Here is a 20,540-nt window from a genome sequence, read left to right on the forward strand (position 1 = left end):
TTTTCTCCTTTGTTCCTTAACGAGAGACATGGCTGACAGGCCATTCATTAGAGGTTGTTCCTTTGAGATGATGTGCACACCTTCGCTTCTTTAGTCATGGTGAGATGAAACAGCAGCTGAGAAGCACGCTGAGGACCTTTTGCTTCTTAGTGGAAGTCACGGAGGTGATGAATGATCACCAGGACATCTGTAGGAGTGAGAGGTGAGAGCTATGAGCGTGGCACCTGGGAAGCTGTACTGCTCATGGTCAGGAGCAAACTATTACAAACTTATGCGGTAGTATTTGCTGGCATAAACTGTCTCTGAAAACGACAGACTCCTTGCTGGAAGTGACAGCAAAATGCCACACACAATTTTTAGAGGTTGCAACACTTAAGGAAAATATTTAATTTCTATTTTCATGCCAGGGAACAAAAAAAAAAAAAACCAGTGATGGAAACATGTTTGCTCTGGCATAAGTGGAAGAGCGTGAGACTCTGAATGCTTTTAAAGCTAAAGCACAGGAATTTGCTCTGCAATACACAAGTTTTATTAAATTGCAGTATCACTGAGGAGGTCTGTACTCTCCTATGTTATTTTTCACAGATTTCTTAATCAGTTTGTTTACTGCGTATAGCTACACTATTGTTAGCTGACTAGATTTTATTTACTTCTCAGTTTTATAACAACTTATATCAAAGGACTGGATTTTTTTTTTTTAATGTAGTAGTTTTTCCAGATTTGTGTTGAAATGTATCCATCTGAAATACATACTGGTTTAACTTCCATCCAAGAACAGTTGAGCCCAACCTCTGGTCTTTAAAGAAAGGGCAAAGAATCAGTTTAAACTTTTTAGCTTGTTGTCCAGGATATTGGACATATCAAATACAATCACTGCTATCAAAGGATCATCGCAGGTCAAAATTTCCATCAACAGGTAGATGATAGACTGCATTTTTTAACTGTTCTCAGAGAATAAGTAGAGTATCTCTGGTACGGACATGTGGTAACCCTAGGAGGACTGATTTTGATTTTTATGATGGCAACAGTTGTGCAGGGAATCCAGAGCAGGATGAGTGATTAAGTATGATTTTAATTCCTTTTAGGAGTGAAAACAGAATTCCACTGTGGAAGCTGAATTTATGTTAAATCGCAAATTGTGTGTACGTTGGGGGGGGGGGAGAGAGGGAACAAGCTCTAGGATGCTTTGTCAGAATCCATCCCAAAGCAATAGCTTGGGCTCTCTGTTATATTGCCATATAGTTATCAGTGGATGTATATTTAAGGCAACTTCAGAGTTTACATTAATTATTTAACAAGGAGAAATAACTCACACAGATAAATATGCAGGGTGTGAAAAATGGAAGGGTGTGTCAGACTGCGAGCAGCATCTCTGGTCAGCAGAACTGTGATCCAGTGACCATTAGGCAGATGCTGGGAGGTTTCTGGAGGAAGGAGGACTGAAACAGAGGACGAGGAGTGAAGAGGTTCTCTAGCATGGGAAGGGACAGGTCAAGCAAAAGTAAGTTATAAATATCTTTTAAAAATGCTTTAGAATCATTATTCATACTACTCTTTTGCCTCTCTGAGCTAGGTTCCAGATAAACATAAATAGCAGGGCAAGTATCATTTCCAGTTTCAGCAACTGCAGTGATTGCAGAAAGGTCTTTAACTAAACAATCTCTCTCTCAGATGTATTTCCACATCCTTCCTCTCCACCTTCACATACACATGCCACAACCTGAGCACGGTATAAGGCATTGGTAACTTTCAAACTTTATAGTCAGTCTTCCTTACTATTTACTATTCCAGCCATGAGGGGTTAGGGTACAAACTTTCTATCTGCTGAAACATCTCTGCTGCAAGGCTTCTTGTTTCTTAGCTCATTTTCAGTGTGCTTGAAGTCTTCATTGTGAAAGTCAAGTTATCACATAGATATTTCTTGCAGGAAGCATTCATATCAAGTTCTTTTTGTAGTGCAAAGCAGGGAATTTCTGCACACAGGTCTTGAAACATTAGTTGCATTCAGTCAGGAAAAGTTACCTACATTTCTTTTCACTTAAGTCATTCCCTTCCTCTTTAATGCCTCCACATCCACTTCAGGGACAGGTAGCTTAATTTCTATCATCTGTAGCTTTACAGAGTATTAGCTTTGCTACACATGCCAATGATTGAGCTATAGTAGATGTGCTTGAAAAAGCCTACAACCATAGTGCTCATTCAGGAAACTCAGAGTGAAGTAAATCCATATGTGTGTTAGAAATTCAGTGTTCAGTAGGGCTTGTGTTTTCTGGCTCTTGGCGCTATCATGCACGATCCGTCTTTGAAGAGCTGCAGCAGTGATAGGATTTTTGATAACAAAATGTGTAGTATGCTCATAGTTTAACACTGACATTTTGATGCTTTAAAAAAAAATTATTCTTCATTTGGTTAGACATTCAGAATAGTTTCCTACCCTGACAATTTTTTTAAAGGACTCTTAAATGGAAATAAAATACATAATTAAGCAGAAAAAAAGGGCTAAGATTCTGTGTTAACATTAAGCTACAAAGGCTCTATTTTCTGTAAATTTTGTTTAACAACCCCCCCCCCCCCAATCCTAATCAAGATAAGGTTTTTACTGAATTCTTTGGCTGCTCCAAAGCACTTGCAGAACAAAAATAACCTCTTATAAAATTCCATCTGACTTTTTCAGTGTGTGATTCAGAAAGCATCACATTTGTCACAAATTCATGCATACTCAGCATCTATATAGTCTGTCAGATATATGTGATATATACATGAACTAGAACCAGAAACCACAGTGTCTAATCCTATTCCCTTTACTTGTATAAAATCCAACCATTTCATCTCACAGGAATAAAGAAAAGCATATCTAGTAGAATTATACATAGCTGCATTTCATATACAGCTTGACAACTGGGCCAGTTAGTAGCTGTAATTTTAATGGGTTTGCCATTTATATCACTGTATTTCAACAGCAATTTACAAAGTAAACATTGAGTAACACTAAAAGAAAATCTCTGTTTAAACACCTGAAACATTTAAGGCAATACATAGAACTAATAATGATATAAAATGGAGTGAGATGACATTTTCCTGTTGTTACAGCTAAAGCGTTGGCTGTGTGATGAAAGTTTTTCTAGGTTGTTCTTCATGAGATGTTCCTCAGAAATTCAGTCTTAATTTTGCATGAATATGAAATAGAATTTGACATCTAGTTTGTAACACTGTGCCTTTTCAGGGTAATTATTCATATGTTTATGTTAGTTTTCTTGTATTACAATAACTGCGCACTAATATATGCAGCTTCAGTTAGCTGCCCCTGGCTTTGAGAGTTTACCACTCGTTACATGTACCATGCTGAAGAGATCAGCTAAAATATCCTGAATTTCCTATGTACATTTAGGTGGTTGGTTTTGAAATTTCCTCAGGAAACACTGTTTTGTTTCTTGATTGCCCATTTTTACTTCTAGTCCAGGTAAAACTAGGTAGCAGTCATTCAAGTGGTCTGAGGGAAATTTTTCAGTGGAAGATATTTGGTCTTGGTGTCCCAGTTCAGTCTCCTCACACTCAGCTGAAAGCAGAAAATGATAAATGCTGTATCCTGGCCAATACTCAGTGTTCGGTGGTTGGAGAGACTGCCGTCTCATGTGTCAGAGCAGACAACTGCCTTGAAGGGTGGGTACTCTCAAGCTGTGGTTACAATTTTAACTTAATCGGCCTTCCTGGAAATGAATCATAGTCCCTTTGAGGATGCAGGCTCCTGCTCGTGCCCTGGTGTACGGAGCAGCTGCCATTGAATCATTTTCATCAGCCACTCCTTCATGTTAACCTTAATTTGCTAGCCATAAAAATGGTAAGAAAGTACTCCATCCCAGCCCTCTTGTTGATACTTCTTTATTTAAAGTACTGCACAGTATTTTTCAAACTTTGTTATGGTTTGATTAAATTGATTTAACCAATGACCTCTACTTATTTATCTCCTTATTTGTTTTAAAAATGAAAATTTATTCACAGTCGCTTTAAAGCAATAGAGAGACAATCTGAATGTCTGCCTAATGTTAAATAAGTCATTATTTTTTTTTTACTACTTGGTGTCTTTCTTATTTCTTGTGATTTTCTTAGTTACCTATTGATTTGCGTGCATCTTTGGGAAAGCTACTTAATTTCTTTAAATCTCAAGCTACCAATCTGCAAAACAAATATAATAAATCATCCTGTATCAAGCTGATGATACTTAATTGTGTTTGTACAACATTTTGAGCTTCTCACATGAAAACACAGTGTGCTGTTATTACTGTTATTCTAAACTTTGCGAGCAAAATCCAGTCATTTTATTCAGGTCTACTGTGAATACGAACTATTTTCATTAGTTCTGTTGCATACACACACAACTGATCAAAACGATAGAAAACTCAGGTCCAGTACACTGAAAAATAAGATCACTTTAGTAGCTTGAAATATAATATTATTGTAACAGTAATGGTGAAGACATTTGACAGGTGTAGAGAAGATCAAGCTTCTTTCTGTTTCAAATGACTAATCAGAGAAATTCCTCAGAACCTCCAGAGTTGAGTAGCAGTTGCATCCATTTTCAATTACTTGATTTCTTTCTTTGTTTCCTTCTTTTTTTCTTTCCTTTTTTTTTTTTTTTTTAAGAAATTAGGAACAGAAGCTTCTCGTTCAAACTGAAAACATGTCTCAGTGTGCTTGGAAATTATCCAAATAGCATCTGCCACAGTATTTTGTCTATCCCTAAATGTTTTTCTTTTCATGATAAATTTGTACGGTATGATACAATTAAATGCACTTCCCATGGAGCATCGAGGAAGTCTGGCTGTCTCTTTGGATGACTTTTTCAGACTGTTTCGCACCATCATGTCTGCTTGGCATAATGTCATATAAGGGATATACAACATTTCACCTATATTTTTTGGTATGTTTCTGCAAATAAATAGTTACTAAAAATAGATTTCAAAAGTAAAACTTTAGCATACCAGTTGGAGCTGTAGAGCAGTGCTGCTTAGCCATCTTTATAATATTTTGTTTTTAATATTTTATCTTTATAATATTGTATCCTTCTATTTTATATAATATTCATGTAATGTTTTACATGTCACACTTGCTCATTTAGAAGGCGCAAAAGATAATTTTCTCTGCTTATAATAACCACATTCATCTGTTACCGAGTGGGACCTAAAGCCTTTCAGCCAAAACTTCTTAGTTCGTTTCGTCAAAACTGGAGATACAGCAAGAGTTGCACGTTATTTTATTGAATTTTATTTTCTGTCTATGGCAATAGCGACTACTGAAACTAATCCAAACAGTTACTTTTTCTGATTTCAGTCACTTAAAAACAACTCCAGCCTGGGTAGGAAAGACGAGTGCTTGCTACTCTTTTTTTTTTTTTTTTCTCTTTTTTTTCAAAAGAGGAGTAATGACCGGAGCCACCGGTAAGTTTTGGTGTCACGGGTGGCCCGTGACGGCCGCTGGAGCCAGCGGTGGCCGTCCCCACCGGAGGCCTTGTCCCAGCGCTGGCAGGTCCCCGTCCCCCCACCGGCCCGAGGACCCGGCACACGGCGTCTGGCGGCTGGTGAGCAGGCCCAGCCCGGCCGATGTAACGCTGTTTGTAATGAGAAATCTAAACAGGGAATGGCAGCGAGGCATGACAGGAATGTGTTTCCATTGGAGAAGCCCGTGCAGAGAAAAAGCATAAGCAAAGCCATGTCCAGAAGGCCTTTCAGCTGGCCAGGACGGAAGACTGATGTTATTGTACATGGGCTGTCACGCTGCCAGCCCTCCCTCACGGGTTTGTTTTCTCTTATGCTCTCCCTCTCCCTCTCCCTCTCCCTCTCTCCCCTGCCTTCCTCCCGGGGCCGGCTGTTTGCTCAGGTGGACAGTGACACCGTTTGGAACGAGCTGCACTCGGCCGGGGCGGCACGCATGGCGGTGGGCTGTGTCATCGAGCTGGCGGCCCGCGTGGCCTCCCGGGAGCTGAAGGTGAGGTCCGGGCCGCGCCGTGGGTGGGAGAGCCGGGGCGGTGGAGGGGGGGCTGAGGGGAGGCGATGCTCAACCGCTCCGCTCTGCTCCGGGCCGGGTGGCGGGAGGAGGGCCGGGAGGGTGGCCTCGAAGGTGCGGCAGCCCGGGCGGCTCTTCAAGGCCTCGCCGGGGACAATCCTGCTGTCGATATGCCGGAGCAGTGGTGGGTGCGTGCAGCGCAGAGCTGCTACGGCCCGGGGCGAAGTTACTCGGAGCGTGCGCGTCTCTGGCAAGTGGCTGTGGCACTGCCTTTCGAAGGGAATTTTTGAAATTTTTTTTTTAATATGGCTGCCCAGTCACGTGCGTAACCTCAGGATACCACCCAGAGAGAGGAGAGGCAAACAGCGGACGTGCAGGCTAGGGGGAAGAGGGAGGCGGGTGGTGAGGAGAGCGGTGACCCGGGAGGTGCCTTTCCGCCAGGCTGACTGCCCCGCGTTCTCCTCCCCGGCCCCCTTTCCTTTCCTATCTCCGTGCCGCGCGATCTGCAAGGCATGATGTACAAACCCCAAATTATCCCCAGTCTAAACAATTTATAAAAGCTCCAGACCTGACGGACTTTGACATTTTATTTGGTATTTTAACAGCCCTATTTAAAGGTACACCATATGCAGCCGGAGCGCAGGCTTGCCCCAATAAACATTGTTGGAGCTAACATGCCTCCTTAATGAAACTGTTTATTCACTTTCCAGTCCAAATAGTAATGGATTCAGTCATGTTTCCAAAATCAAGGTAGAAATAAATATTTTAGAATTAGCACGGTACAATGATTTTTAAAATTCCAAATTGTATTTGAACTTGAGAATTTTCTTCCTGTATATCGGTCTTATTTCAGTCAAAAAATGTTAGCCACATACGTGGGGAGGGGTACATATGTTTATGTGTATACATAGATATAGAATATATAGGTACATAAATGACAGCATGCTCAGGTGAAATGCAGTACTATAGCTCTGACCCAGTCGAATGCAGTTACTAAACTTTCACATTCAGACACTGAAATCATTAGCCAGGTCCTACACAAAATGTACAGATTTTGAAATCTCAGGTCAAGGACAGGGTGCATTTTATGGGATCCTCTTGTGCATCCTTTCTCGGGGTACTTCATTCATATTAAGCTTTTTGGGCATGGTAGGATTCAATACACAAGTCACTGTGCATTATTCCCACCCAACAGGACTAATGAAAGTGAAGAAGGTTTTTTTAGCGAGTTTTTACCTTTGGCAACTGTAGGACATGCATCAGTTTCTAAGGCAATATAAAAGCAAGTTTTGATAAGAATAATGAGATATGTCCTGTGCGCAGTTACCAAGAGCAGGGTCCACTGCAGAATCTTTACTGGTTACCTCTGTACATTTGTGGTGTCTTTACACAGTGTGAATGCTCTTGGTTGGTCGTGTGTGACGGACAGCTGAAAAGAATCAGACATCCGCCACTGTGAGACCTTGGTTGCTACTGGCGTTGCAACAGACTGTAAACAATTATTTTAAATTTAGTACTAGTTTGTAGTTCACTGTAAAATCTTTGTTGATCCTAAATAGAATCTTTGTCTACAGTGCAGAGAATTGAAGCAGTCTCATGCAACCTGCAGCTGAGACATAGGAAAGGTAATTATTCAGTAGACATGCCTAATAGTTGGTTTATACCAAATCATCAAGAAAATAGGTATGAAAAGGATTTGCTGTGGAAGAGAATTGGGAATACTCACACCATTCCTGATAGGTGTTTATCTAACCTGCTCCTATACTTCCGGCATGAAGCCCAATGACTTACATGCCACCATGCCAACCATATGAACTAACAATCTGCATGTGGTATTTATAATTTAAGGTTATGGAAAGGTTATTAAGGCCTGACTGACAGAAGAAAAGCATGCTAGCAGAAGTTCTGGAAATGTACCAGTCCTGACATTAGCTATTTTAGCAGAGTCCTCCTTTGTTTGCTTTGTCACTGCATCCATACAAACCTGGGTTTTGCTGGTGAGTTGCTCCCAATACCCTCATATGGTAAACGACATTAGGGGGATTTTTGCCGTGTATTATGGGGTTTTCTACACAGTGTTCAGGATGAGATTATAGGTAGCAGTAAGATTTTAGCCCCACAGCTCTGTATGTTCTAATCTACCTTTATGACTTTACGTGTTGCTTTTCCATCTTGCTGCCATTTTCCCTCTAAAATCATACATGTTGCATTGATCAGCTGTTTCTAGTATAGGCAAAATGCCAGTTTTGTAGCGTACTTGTGAAGATCTGAGGGGAAGTAAGTGAAGCTGACCACTTCCATGTGCGTTCATTGAGCAAATATGCATGTGAAGCAACCATTTGGGGCCTGTACTGTGAGCCCTGAGTGGGAGGATTAAGCTCTGATGGGAATCTGGAATGATCTGCTGCAGCTTCAGAATCTTTGGATGACAAAATAGTGCCTTCCAAGAATTGTGTGTAAGTTATAACATCTCTGCTACATGTAAACAGCAAGATGAGAGCAGTAGAGAAACATGCTGTAGTTTTCCCCTGGAAGTTTACCACCATGGATTGCTATCAGATGGCGCGCTGTCAGTTTGGTGTCATCTTAGGAGAAAAAGTAAATTATGAGACAGGGCATACTGATTTGTTCTGAAATCCCACAGTTCTCTGAGAAGAGCCACATGTCCTGAAGTTCACAGTGGCAGACTTACAATACACAGCAAGGACTTCCCACAGGGCAGTGCTCCAGATTGCAGCAGAGGAGGCAGTGGATTATCTACTCACTCCACTGGAGAATCACAGATGCCTTTTTCTGAAACAGCCACGGCAACATTAGGAAAACCTCAGAGTAAAACTATCTAGCATAGACAAAGTCTGAGACAAGAAGCCTCAGGAATGAGAAACTGAAGTCCTTCATTTAATAAGTGCTTTTCTGACTTGAGAATTATCAAATTTGTCAGTGTAGTTGGGTATGAGCAGCCCAAAGATTTCTTACAGCTTGATGAATCAATATATATGTTTTTAAAAAGTCTACCATGGTTTTCCTAAAAAGAAAATGAATATAATAGTTTATTTTATGGACATGTATTAAATTAGTCTAAAAAACAAATTATGTACAATACTGAAGATAAATGTCTTCACTGCCTAGCTAGAGTGTAGCATCTATCAAGCATAAACTGCCCTGTGTTGACTGGCATCTAACATTTGAAGTCTATTTCAGGAATGACAGCACATTTCAATTTCTATACTTATTCCATGGTCTCTACTGATGTTGCTTGCTATTGCATAGAGTGATAGTAATAGGTTGGAACTATAGGTACATGCTGCTAAGAAAAGGGTTGAGACTACAAAATAAATTATGAAAGTCTGCAGAACAGTTGAGAGATTCACTACAGGGCTGGGCATGAGTCAAACTCGTATGCAAGGCAGAAGGTTCTTTACTTTATTCTGAATTTCCTGACACTGTCAGTCCCATTTCACACAGGTCTCATCTGAGAACAGCAACATTTTTTTCATCTGATTTGGACAGTGTTCAAAAACTGACCAGGAGTTAAGAGTTCTCTTCACTGTAGTTCAAACCCCTTGTGAGACATCAGACTTCTTTGATCTACTTGACTAACCGAGAAAGCATCAATATGACAGTGCTAAGGATGTAGAACAATAGGGTTTAGGGTTTATTGAATTTCTACTGCTGCCATAATAGTAAATTACGGTGGTGGTGTTTGTTTTTTTAAATCAGGACAAATTGTCCCTTCTCTGGGGAGTCTTAATCTGGATAGTTTTTATTTGATTATATCAAACAATCAAAATTAAGGATTGGGGGGAGGGGGTGTTTAATAATATAACAAGCACTTATTGAGATCCATTTGATGCAGTTTTGAGATAACATTTCATAGAGAATAAAGAATCACCCCACTGAAATATATAGTATGATAAATGTGATGTTATACTGAGTCAAATGCTATGTTTTTCCTTTTTTTCATGGATTTATTTGCATGTATGATGAATGTCATCTTGGCACTATTACAATAGGAGATGAGCCTAAATATTGTATGAAGGTCACCCTTTTTTGAGCTTTTTATAATTTAGGAAACCTGCTGATGCGTGATGAAGTAATTATATGGAATCGGTGCCACAGGTCTCCTGTCTAGCTTTTTTTCTGTATCTACCTTTGCTCCTTTCTCATTTCCCCAACAGATTTATGCACATAGCTTCTAATAATCTGCTGGCTGACCACAGATCTTTAGAAGAGTGGAGTATGCAGAACTCGGTGAATATAATTCCACTGCAGTCATTATCTATATCCAATAAGTATTTTTAACAGATAAGAGAAGTCTTACGATATATTCCTTGGGGCTTGGGGAAGAAATACAGGTAGTGCCCTGCATATGATTTCTTGCATGCAGTATAGTTTGTAAACTTGGAAATCACTGTCTCTAGCCTCTAGGTAATGACCACACCTTCAGAAAGAGGGCCCTAAAAGATCTGCATCTGCAAAGAGAGCATTTCTTTCCTGGAAGTGTCTCCTAAGGATCTCCTTCCTCTCTTGCACTGCTCCAAAGGAAAATAGCGATGTGCTAGAAGCATGTTGCAAAAGGAACACTCGCAACGTCCCAGTCACTGCTGTGCAATAATGAGGCAGATTTCAGGAGCACATGATCTAGTGGCTTGGTGGCACTGGGAGGTGCTGTCCTGCCCTGCCTTCTCATTTATTGCCCAGCCCAGCCCAGCTGCTTCCCTTACATCGACTCTGATGCTCAGCTCCGTTCACCTCCCCTCCCTGCTGGCACGCTACATCACTCAGAGGCAGCTAGGCACCAAGAGACTCTCCCCTTGCCTGCATCTGGCTATCCTGCGCAGCGGGCACTTCCCTCCTGCTGCTGAACTGGATGAGTACAGAGGTTGTCCAAACCCTGCATTAGACAAATCTCAGAGAAAAATAAGGAGGGTTTCTGCATCTGTGGTCTCTCTTGAGTTTCAGATTTCATTTGTAACCCTTAGAGCTTGCAGAGAATCTCACCTTTAGGACTTAGCTTGCCAAATTACTGTTTTTTCTGAAAGAGTTTTGGTTGCTGATATTTCCTTTTTGTTAACCAAATTATTCATGCTGATGCTGCCACCATTTTTTGGTTGCCATATATTAGGTGTTTATTAAATGATTAATACTACTTTTAAGAAGTTGGAATTCAGATAGTTAATTATGTTAATATGATAATTTTCCAAGTATTATTCTTTGTTTAATAATGTCCTTCAAAATATTCTTTGTTTTTGTAATGGTTGTTTTATTGTGTGCTGTTTTGTGAACACTAAATGTGTCTTAACTTCTTTTCTGATAACAAGTTATACATTTCTCTGGCTGTCCCTTAATATCTTACATTTGACTGGCAGGAAAAAATATTGTACCAGTGAAAAATATAATTTAAAAAGAGTATACCTAATAAGAACCTCTTTTTGCAATGGCAGATGACTTTCCATCGTCATGGGCAATTCAGTGCCAGAACAGACCATGGAACTACTGAAAATCCAAAGGAACATTTCTGAAATGGTTTTCTTCAGCCTCAGATGACCCCATTCAGTACTATTAGAAGCTGGAATTAATTATTTTAAGTACAGTACCCATAATAAGGATTACTGTCTAGTTTACTTTGCTTATCCTTTAAATATGTCAACGTTGGTGATAGCACCACTCTTTTCTGTGATAGAAACACGTAAGCACCATATATTTTTAATTTGACAAATTTGAAACAGAAGAGACCTACACAATAAACTATTAAGAGTTGGTAGGATTTGTATGGTTATACCCTATTTTAAAGAAAAGTTTGAATGAATTAAGAAGGAATTTTGCAAAAGAACGCTCAAGAAAAAAGGCACATAAGTTAAAAGCATGGTCTGAGACTGTCTTGAACATCCATTTCAGCTGAATTGAGTGAAGCACAAGGCCTTTCTCTGCCTTATCATATGTATGTGTGTGTGCGAACACACATGTGCAAAGCTGCCCTGTTGGCAGTTAGGGGTCATTTAACAGAATGAAAGCAATTGAAATGAGTTTCCTCCGAACCAGAATCCGACATGTTCCTGGGATGGTTCTTTCTGATATGTCAGGTTGAATCAATACCGAAATAAACCTCCTGCATTTGGGTATTGCTACTCTGGTGTTTTGTATAATTGGTGGATAACTTAAATTGAACTTGAAAGTCTCATTCCAAATGAGCTTGGTTATTACTGTTCTCAAGGCCTTTGTCACACAGGGCTATGGAGGAATAATCATACGGTAAATTGTACTAATCTAGTGAATAAACAGAAATAGCTTAACCAACCCCTTCCCCCCCAACCTCTTAGTTTTCTAGTCTTAAAAGTATTCTGTATAAAAATCAGTCAGCCATTTTCACAGCTCTACTGCTATGTATTCTTAGAACAAAACCTAAAATGAAGTATCTTTCTAAAGACATAATAAACAAAAAGGGCTGAAAACAAATGTCTCCCTAGTCCCACAGTGTCCTCCCTCCAGTAAAGCCTCAGGTCAGCAAATTCCCATGCCTGCCTGAACACACCCCCCCCCCCCCAGCTCCTCTGGATACCTAAAAAAAATCTCCCTTCCTGGCAAGTATTCTGTGCTCAGGTGCCTCCTGGACAGTTCTCCTCCTGCAGGCTGTGCCCAACCCTTGTTTCTACCTCCCTGTCTCGCGCTCTGCCCTATAACATTCTCCCTCTGCCTTAAAAAAATTTCTGAGTGATGTGTGGAAGCTACAAAAAAAGGCATGTTTTCCGCACCCAGGCACAGCATTTTTAACAATGCATAGTGTGTAAAAACCAGTAACAAATGAATGCTTATTTTACTAGTGTTAAAGACATGATTGATAAAAGCCATCAATCAAAGTTACCAATGAAGTCTTTTAGATAGTAGTTTGTGTTCTTTGCTTTTACAAATTTACAAAATTACAAAATTTCATAGGAACCATCTCTTAGATACTTCATCCCAGCAATTATGGTTATATTTATAGCTGAATGACTGTTATTATTTCATATAGTAGTATGACTTTAATTATATGTGTGGTATATAGCTTATCTCCATGACCACTCTGTTCTTAAAACTCTTTGGCTGCTTTCTTTCCCAATACAGTTAACACTAGTTGTGGCTGAACAGACCATCACGGTTGTATATAATTCAGCCTGCAAGCACCAACTTTTCATGTGTATTTTCTGGTGCCATCCTCTTAGACCTTCAGGAAAGCAGACAGGCAACTCTTTGTTTCCATCACAGAGTTAAATGCTTAATGTCCATTTCTATGTTCTTGGCCTCTGCTAGCTTCCTCTGCAAGACAAAATGGTATTCCCTCATGTCCATTACTGTTTTCTTGGCAAATCTACATGCTGCTAATACTGGTCTGTTAAATCATGGGTTCTTGTTCACTGCATTCGTAGACCCCCAGGGCCAGATACTGGCTCCTGCTCTGGCAGTATGAATAGCCTGTAAAATTATCCTAACCATATACCTGAGGATTGCCTCGGCCTTACACCACTCACTCCTGTGGTTACCCTCCCTGCTGGATGGCATAGCTTGGGATCATGTTACAGCTTAAGTGACACCGGTAAGAATGTGGTTATCTTCTTCAGGGTACCAGTTGCAAGGGGATTGTAGTAGGCAGCCGAGACCTAAAGCAGCCCTGATGTTTGTTATTGTAAGAGTTAACTAAGCCAGAGGTAGCGGGGTTAAAGATAGCACTAAGGCCACTTCAGGGGTTACACCCTGTCAGATACACTGTGTGGAGCACCTTTTAAATGTAAAGAAATAGGTTTTTATATAACTTTATAAGGATACAAAGTTGTATACATATAAAACATAAGGAATATCAATTCTGACAGGAGGAATGGATACATTTCTGTATAATAACTGAAGAAGTTTCTAGAAAGAAATGAAGTATTAGCTTCAGTGGTTTGCTTCTCATTCTGAAGCCTGTGCACACTGAAGCAAAAATAAAACCTTTCCATGAAAAACAAGTGAATGTCCAAGAATGCCATGTTTAAGCACTGCTAATTTTAAGAGCTAAGGGCTAGGTTAAGGGATTTAGACATGTAGAAAATAGAAACTTTAACACCTGACTTTAGGAGGATGTTGAGCTTCAAGTGTGGAATCCAGACCCTGAGTTAGGTACCTGGTCTCCATATGAAATACACAGTGGTTCCTGAGAAAGCTGTCCTTAACAACGTGTGCAGCTGCAATTAGCTAGTGAATGGGACAAAGTTCTGCCGAGAAATTTGCTCGCCATTAGAGATTACACCCATTTTCCTGAAAGCCTTTTTTCAAAGTTTACCAGCTTCTGAATAGAATCACAGAATCACAGAACAGTTGAGGTTGGAAGTGACCTCAGGAAGCCATTGGGTCCACTCACCCTGCTCAAGCAGGGCGACCTAGAGCTAGTTTCCCAGGACTATGTCCAGATGGCTTTTGTATATCTCCAGGGATAGAAACGCCACAACCTGACTGGGCAACCTATTCTATTGCTCAGTCACCCTCACAGTAAAAGAGCATTTTCGTATGTTCAGATGGAGCCTCTGCTATTTCAGTTTGTGCCCCTTCCCTCTTGAATAGTTGGGCTAGATGGCATTGCTCTTTCAGACAGGGTTTTACAGCTTAAAATACAAGAAGAGCTTCAATTTCTTATCTTTTCATTTGAAAGGAATCAATTTTTAAACTCCATATGAAATTGTCATATCTTAAATTTGAGATTTGGTGGTGGTGTTTTGTCCTCTATTGAAGGACTGCTACTCTACAGGAAATAATTAAAGATTCATAAGTTTGAGTAATTGCTGAGGAAGAGCATGACTCCAGACCTGTTAGAAAGCTCATTTAGACTGAAAAGATGTGTCTCAGTGTCTACTTTATGGACCACATAATCTAAATACACAAACAGGTATGGGAAGAATATTTACAAATTCATCCTCATGTTCAAGAAGGAGTTGAACCCGAGTCTTCTGCTGCTTAAATAAGTGCTCTTGGAGTGCCTGCTGGGGTTCATAGCTATTTCTTGCATGGCACTGGCTTTTCTTGGAGTCAACAAAAAGCCAGATGATTTTACTAGAGTAGTACCAGGCTGAAGCTAGTATGCAGTGCTTCTCAGCCAGGCTTCTCAGCATACCTGGAGTGCCAGACTGGCTGGGTCACTTTTAGTCCACTTGGAATCTAGGCAGAATAAGCTCCCCACTGTCAAGTGAAGGGAAGAGTGATTCACACCTTGCCACAGCCACCACATATTACCCTAGGGAAAAATTGCCTATGTCTAGTTTTACCTCCTCTTATGATAGAAACACCAGTGGAACTCTGTTGTAGATAGATGGTCAGTCCCAAACCCTGGAGTAACCACCCGTCTTACGGTATTGCCTTGAGTGCTTGTCTTGGAATGGTTCAGGGAGAGGTATAGTAGATGCCCAAGCATGATGTAGCCCAATGCTCTAACCCAGCACACTACAGGAAGGAATCAACTATATCACCAAAGACAAGAAGGCCACAGTGGGATGTACACCTCTGTTCTTTGGAAATCAAGCATGCAACTACCTATTTGGAGTCATGAAAGAAGAGAATACTTAGCTTATTGTGGAAAAAGACTAACACTTTTTCTTAGTTTTCATTAAAGATCCAACAAAGTGGATCTATCTGCAATGGTTCTTTATAAACTGAGTTTGGGCAGACTTCTCTGTTTGTTGCTCAAATATGCAAAGATTTTAGAATATCTCTATTCAGGCTTTACTCTTCATCCTCAAATTTAACTAAAGGTAATCATATAATAGCACAGACATGAATCCTTTTTCTAATGTTCATGTCTGTCAGTCAGTTTAATGTTCTGTCTACATATAAAGGTGTCTGTATCCTAGTATAAATAAGGCTCTGTACAAAAATGCTTTGAATTTATGTGTGTTGGCTTCATTTTCAACATATTGCTCTGTGTTAGTCTTTCTATCTTTAAAGCAGATTTTTGCCTTTCTGTCTACTGTTCTGAGCTCACTGTCTGGTATTTAAATGTTGCCTAAATAAATGAATTCATGTTCCTTTGTGCTAATGCACACTGTGTTCATACAAAGCCTGAAAGTAGGAGAAATGAAGTGTTTTATCAATTACACAAAAGTTGATGTTAATACTGTATGGTAACTAGTTTTCAGTGTTTGGCGAAATTTGATTATAGTATATGCTTTATCATCAATATAACATATGTACTCTATTTAAAAAAAAAAAAGGAAATTTCCCATGTGAATATTGAACTTCTTGTGATGTAAAAACACATAAAAAATGGTCACAACACTGATGTGAATGTCCTGCATGCTCATGGAGAACTGTAATAGCTAACTTAAGCTCTGATAGCTGAAATTAGCTAGCTATAACAAAACACGGCTTCCAAACAGTCTTGTCAAAGTAAGGGAGCAGAAAAGAGAAGCCTGTACTGTAACTGTCATGTTGTCAAAAACAGCAGTGTTGATTTTTTCTGTCTCTATCTTGCACCATGAGATCCTCCCAGAGATAATTACCTTAATTATATTGATCTTTTGGGAATGCTGATAAAGTTAGATGATAATGAGCTGTGAGCTGAGCAGGGGCAGCTATAAGCCTTGCATGGACTTTTTCCAAATTCTTGGAGATATCAAGAGAACAAAATAGAGGTAGCATGATGCTCTCTCTCTAGTAATACCCTCTTCTCTGAGTCTTTTTTCACTTCATTATCTGTACGTTCCTCAGCATACACATACTTTGCTTTTTATAAATGCTACAAAAGAATTCTTCACAGAATTCTTCTCTATGTCATACTTTGTGTGAAAAGGAAATGTTACAAAACCCTCAGAAGGATGTGGAATAGGGTTTTAGCTAGGAGTGTAAAGCTGCTTTGGTTCTGAAGATTAGTGCAGTCCACAAGGCCTTTTTTTTTTTGATGGTGTGTTTGATCTATAGGCAATTTATATTCTACCTCCAGGAACGCCTGCCTAAATATGAACATATATATTTGTTGTGTCTTTAGTTTGTTTGGTTTGTGTTTGTTTTTTTTTTTTAATGTGGACATTTAATGCAAAATAAGGCACAATGTCAAATCCCCCAGGTTCTTTAAATGGTGGCCAGAAGAACCACTCTTAGAGATGTACTCCATTTGTGTTATAGTTTGTTTGCTGTAGTCTGATAGAACTTTGGCCACACTCCACAAAACTTGGCAGCTGGCTTCTTGGATTACATTTAGCAGCAAATTATATGAGATAGCTGGGTAGTATTCGTTTCTAAATTAATGTCAATGTAACAGCATAGGTAGGCAATTGCACAGGTACACACAAGCAGACAGTCATAGGATTGTAAATAAACAGATTTCACAGGCACCAATGTAACTATTAATTGCCATGTCGTTCCTCCTTATTTACACCCATAAGAGTGAAAGTTTAGTGATTATTATGTGTGTTTCAGATGAGTAAAGACTGAAGCATTGACATTTAACTATCCTAAGTACATCAAACTGGACTACTTTAATACTGATTATTAAAATATAGAAATATTCCACCCTTCTTCTTCCTGTGCCCTCCTCTCTGAAAATGCAATACTTGGTTGGTCTTGCAGCCATACATATACACAGGGTATTTGTATGAGGCTGCTTGAAAAATACAAGTTTGGCTGATATACTTATGCACAGATTATAATTTCTTATTTTTATGTATGTGTTAATTGTCATTAATTTGATGTCAAATATATAGCTGAATAGCAGAGACTAAATGTCTTGAGTAGTTGAAATAAAGAGTAAATTTGATGAAGTAATAGTGTTACTCCTGAGTCTGACTGTTGTAAGAGACATTTGGTATGATACACACCCTTATGAGACACTGCTTCTTGAATACACAATCTGACTTTCTGAACAAAGCTAGCTTGCCAATACTTCTACATTTTCCCTTTACGTTACCCACACTGGAAGGAGGGAAATTTCATTTTTCTTTTATCTTCAGTGACTCTAGAGGCAAAAAATTCCTTGATCATCACTGATCCTAGTGTTGTACTTTATGAAATTTATATACAATTCCAGAAAATGTGTCAGAAATTGACTTTAGGGAATCTATTAAACTTGTGAGCATGACAGGTTCCCAAGTTCAATTTATGGTTTGCAGAAATACGGGATATTCATTGTCATCCTTTTCCTACTATTAGGAATTACACGTGTGTGTATGTGTCTGAATTTATCATTTAGTCCATACAGAAGGTAGGGTCAACACTGACTAATCATGTAAAATATATACCTCAAGCTACTTTTATTTTGAAGCATCTCAAGCTGGAGCAATGTAAGATTACATGAACTTAGATCAAGAATGATCAGTGGTCTCTACTTCCTTTTAAATATGAATTCTAGACAGCAGAATTGATAACAACGGATTTCTCACCCTGCCTTTTTCCTCCTCTTTAGATCATGTGGTGCGTGTATGTATGTGTGTGCCTGTGTGTATTTATATAATTTTATATGCCACTGTTCTCAAATATATTATTTCTTGCAGTACTATGAAAGGGACACTGGACAGAAAAAGTGCTCAAGAGCCTCTAATAGATTTCAATCCAGTCTGCCTGCTGCTCTGTTTTGCAGTGAGTCAAGTATTTTTTTAGGCTGATAATTGAAAACCTATCTTGTTCTTACAGAATGGCTTTGCTGTTGTAAGGCCCCCAGGCCATCATGCTGAAGAATCAACAGCCATGTAAGTACCAGGGAATATTGCCCATCTTGGAGCACTAAGGTTACTGGCAATCACCTGCATTGTGCATGTCTCTGAAGAACTGTAATTGTTAGCAGATGACTGAAAAGGCTTTCTAGGTACTCCCAGAAGCAGATTTATGGCCTCAGAGATCATATAGCATTTTTTAAAATGCTCTGAACATTATTTATAGCTGTTTTCCTGACTGATTTGCTTTCTTATTTCTGTTCTTCTCTATTCCACAGGGGGTTCTGCTTTTTTAATTCGATTGCAATTACTGCCAAATACTTGAGAGACAAGCTAAATATAGGCAAGATATTGATTGTAGATCTGGTATGTATTCTTGGCAAGCATTGCACTTTCAGTGCATCTAGATAAAAGATAATGAATTTGTATTCATATGTCAGACTTTCCTGCTTTTAATATCTACAAGTAATAAAGGTGTGCATTTCCTCTGATTTTGGGAACTCATTAAAACCAGGATGGCAGTACTGAAGCCATAAACATCTATGTTTCACTTTAATGGTGTTAACTGCAATTTAATGAGAAGAAGGCACAGATCAGGGCAACTTTTATGGTCCTTAAATGAATTGATACTTCCACCGTTAAAATAACCCTACAGAACTGAAGTTTACTTTTCCCTACAGAATATAAACTTTAAATAGTCAGATGTGCTTTAAAGAATGTTGTTGCTTTGGTAACCAAATTGGCCACTTCCCCCAGCTAGCAATGATTTGACTTGTTGTGTAACTTCGATATTATTAAACAAATCAACAGGTCATTCCCTCTAAGAAGTTTTCAAGTCATGTGTGCCAGCTTTTGATGGTTCCCTGAAGGAAAGCTACGTGATTAAAAATCCACTTCATTGGATTAGTCTTGTATTTTAATATAAGGCATTCTTACACAATACTTAATATGTTTAACAAATGGATTATTTAAATGCAGATGACATTTGGCATGTTGTCTATATTATTTTCATGAATAATGAATTGGAGCTCTGCCTTGCACTTAAAGGATCAGGCCAATGCACAGCCCAAGGAAAGTTGAATGCTGATTTATGAGCACCATTTTTGTTTTCCTACAGTTCATGAGGAGGTGTAATAGGGTGTCTGACAAAGCATAGACAGGAAATGAACCCTGGCATCAAAACCTAACCTGTTACATCTGCACTTAATTAATTTTTGCAGGTGATAAAAGATTTAAAGACAAAATATGTTAAAGGGTTTTTGAAGTGCAGGGCTTAATAGTCTAAATCTTGTTCATATCTGCACTCATAATTAAATCTTATTGTGAAGTCATGGCCTTACCATCTAGCACTTTTGTTCAGTTAAACATGCATACTGGCTGTTGAAGAGAAGCAGAGAAAGAAGGAGTGTGGTAGAAGGAATGGCAAGTGAAAAATGAGTGGTAGAATAAGTATATGGGTAGGTTAACTATTCTTAGAATGTTTTTCAAATATTTCTTAGAGTGGTCTACCATCACTTAGAAACATAATTGTAAACTGCAAGAAACTAGTATTTTTGCAAAATTCACTTCCACTCTATGTTGTATCTGTTTGCTGACTTGAGTCTTAGAGTTCATTGAGTTTTAGTGCTGTAAATGCTGGCCAAAAGTGAACTCTGTGTTTATTCTTGTTTTTTAATAAGAAAAGCCTATTCAAAGTTTGCATTTTGTGAATGCTTTTGAGGTTTTTTGACTGTAAATATTACATTCACCTTGTTGGGAAATCACTTCCATTTGACCTACTTAACCAATAAGCACTTAGGAATTCAGCTTCAATTTTTCAAGGCAAGGTTAAATGTGCAAATCATTACCTGTGCAAATGATTACCTGTGAAGCTGCCTATCCTTACCCAGGAAAGTA

General features: G+C 39.1%; 1 protein-coding gene across 1 annotated transcript in view; it reads left to right on the plus strand.

The window, feature by feature from the left end:
* The window catches only part of HDAC9 (histone deacetylase 9), a 491,076-nt gene that overhangs the window by 374,692 nt on the left and 95,844 nt on the right, over positions 1-20,540 (plus strand). Inside the window, exons 18-20 of the mRNA XM_075050402.1 lie at positions 5,875-5,982; positions 18,625-18,680; positions 18,923-19,010. Of these exons, the coding sequence (XP_074906503.1) occupies positions 5,875-5,982; positions 18,625-18,680; positions 18,923-19,010 (252 nt within the window). The remainder of the gene's footprint in view (positions 1-5,874; positions 5,983-18,624; positions 18,681-18,922; positions 19,011-20,540) is intronic.

This window comes from Buteo buteo, chromosome 2 (assembly GCF_964188355.1).
Source record: "Buteo buteo chromosome 2, bButBut1.hap1.1, whole genome shotgun sequence".
NCBI classification, from domain to species: domain Eukaryota; kingdom Metazoa; phylum Chordata; class Aves; order Accipitriformes; family Accipitridae; genus Buteo; species Buteo buteo.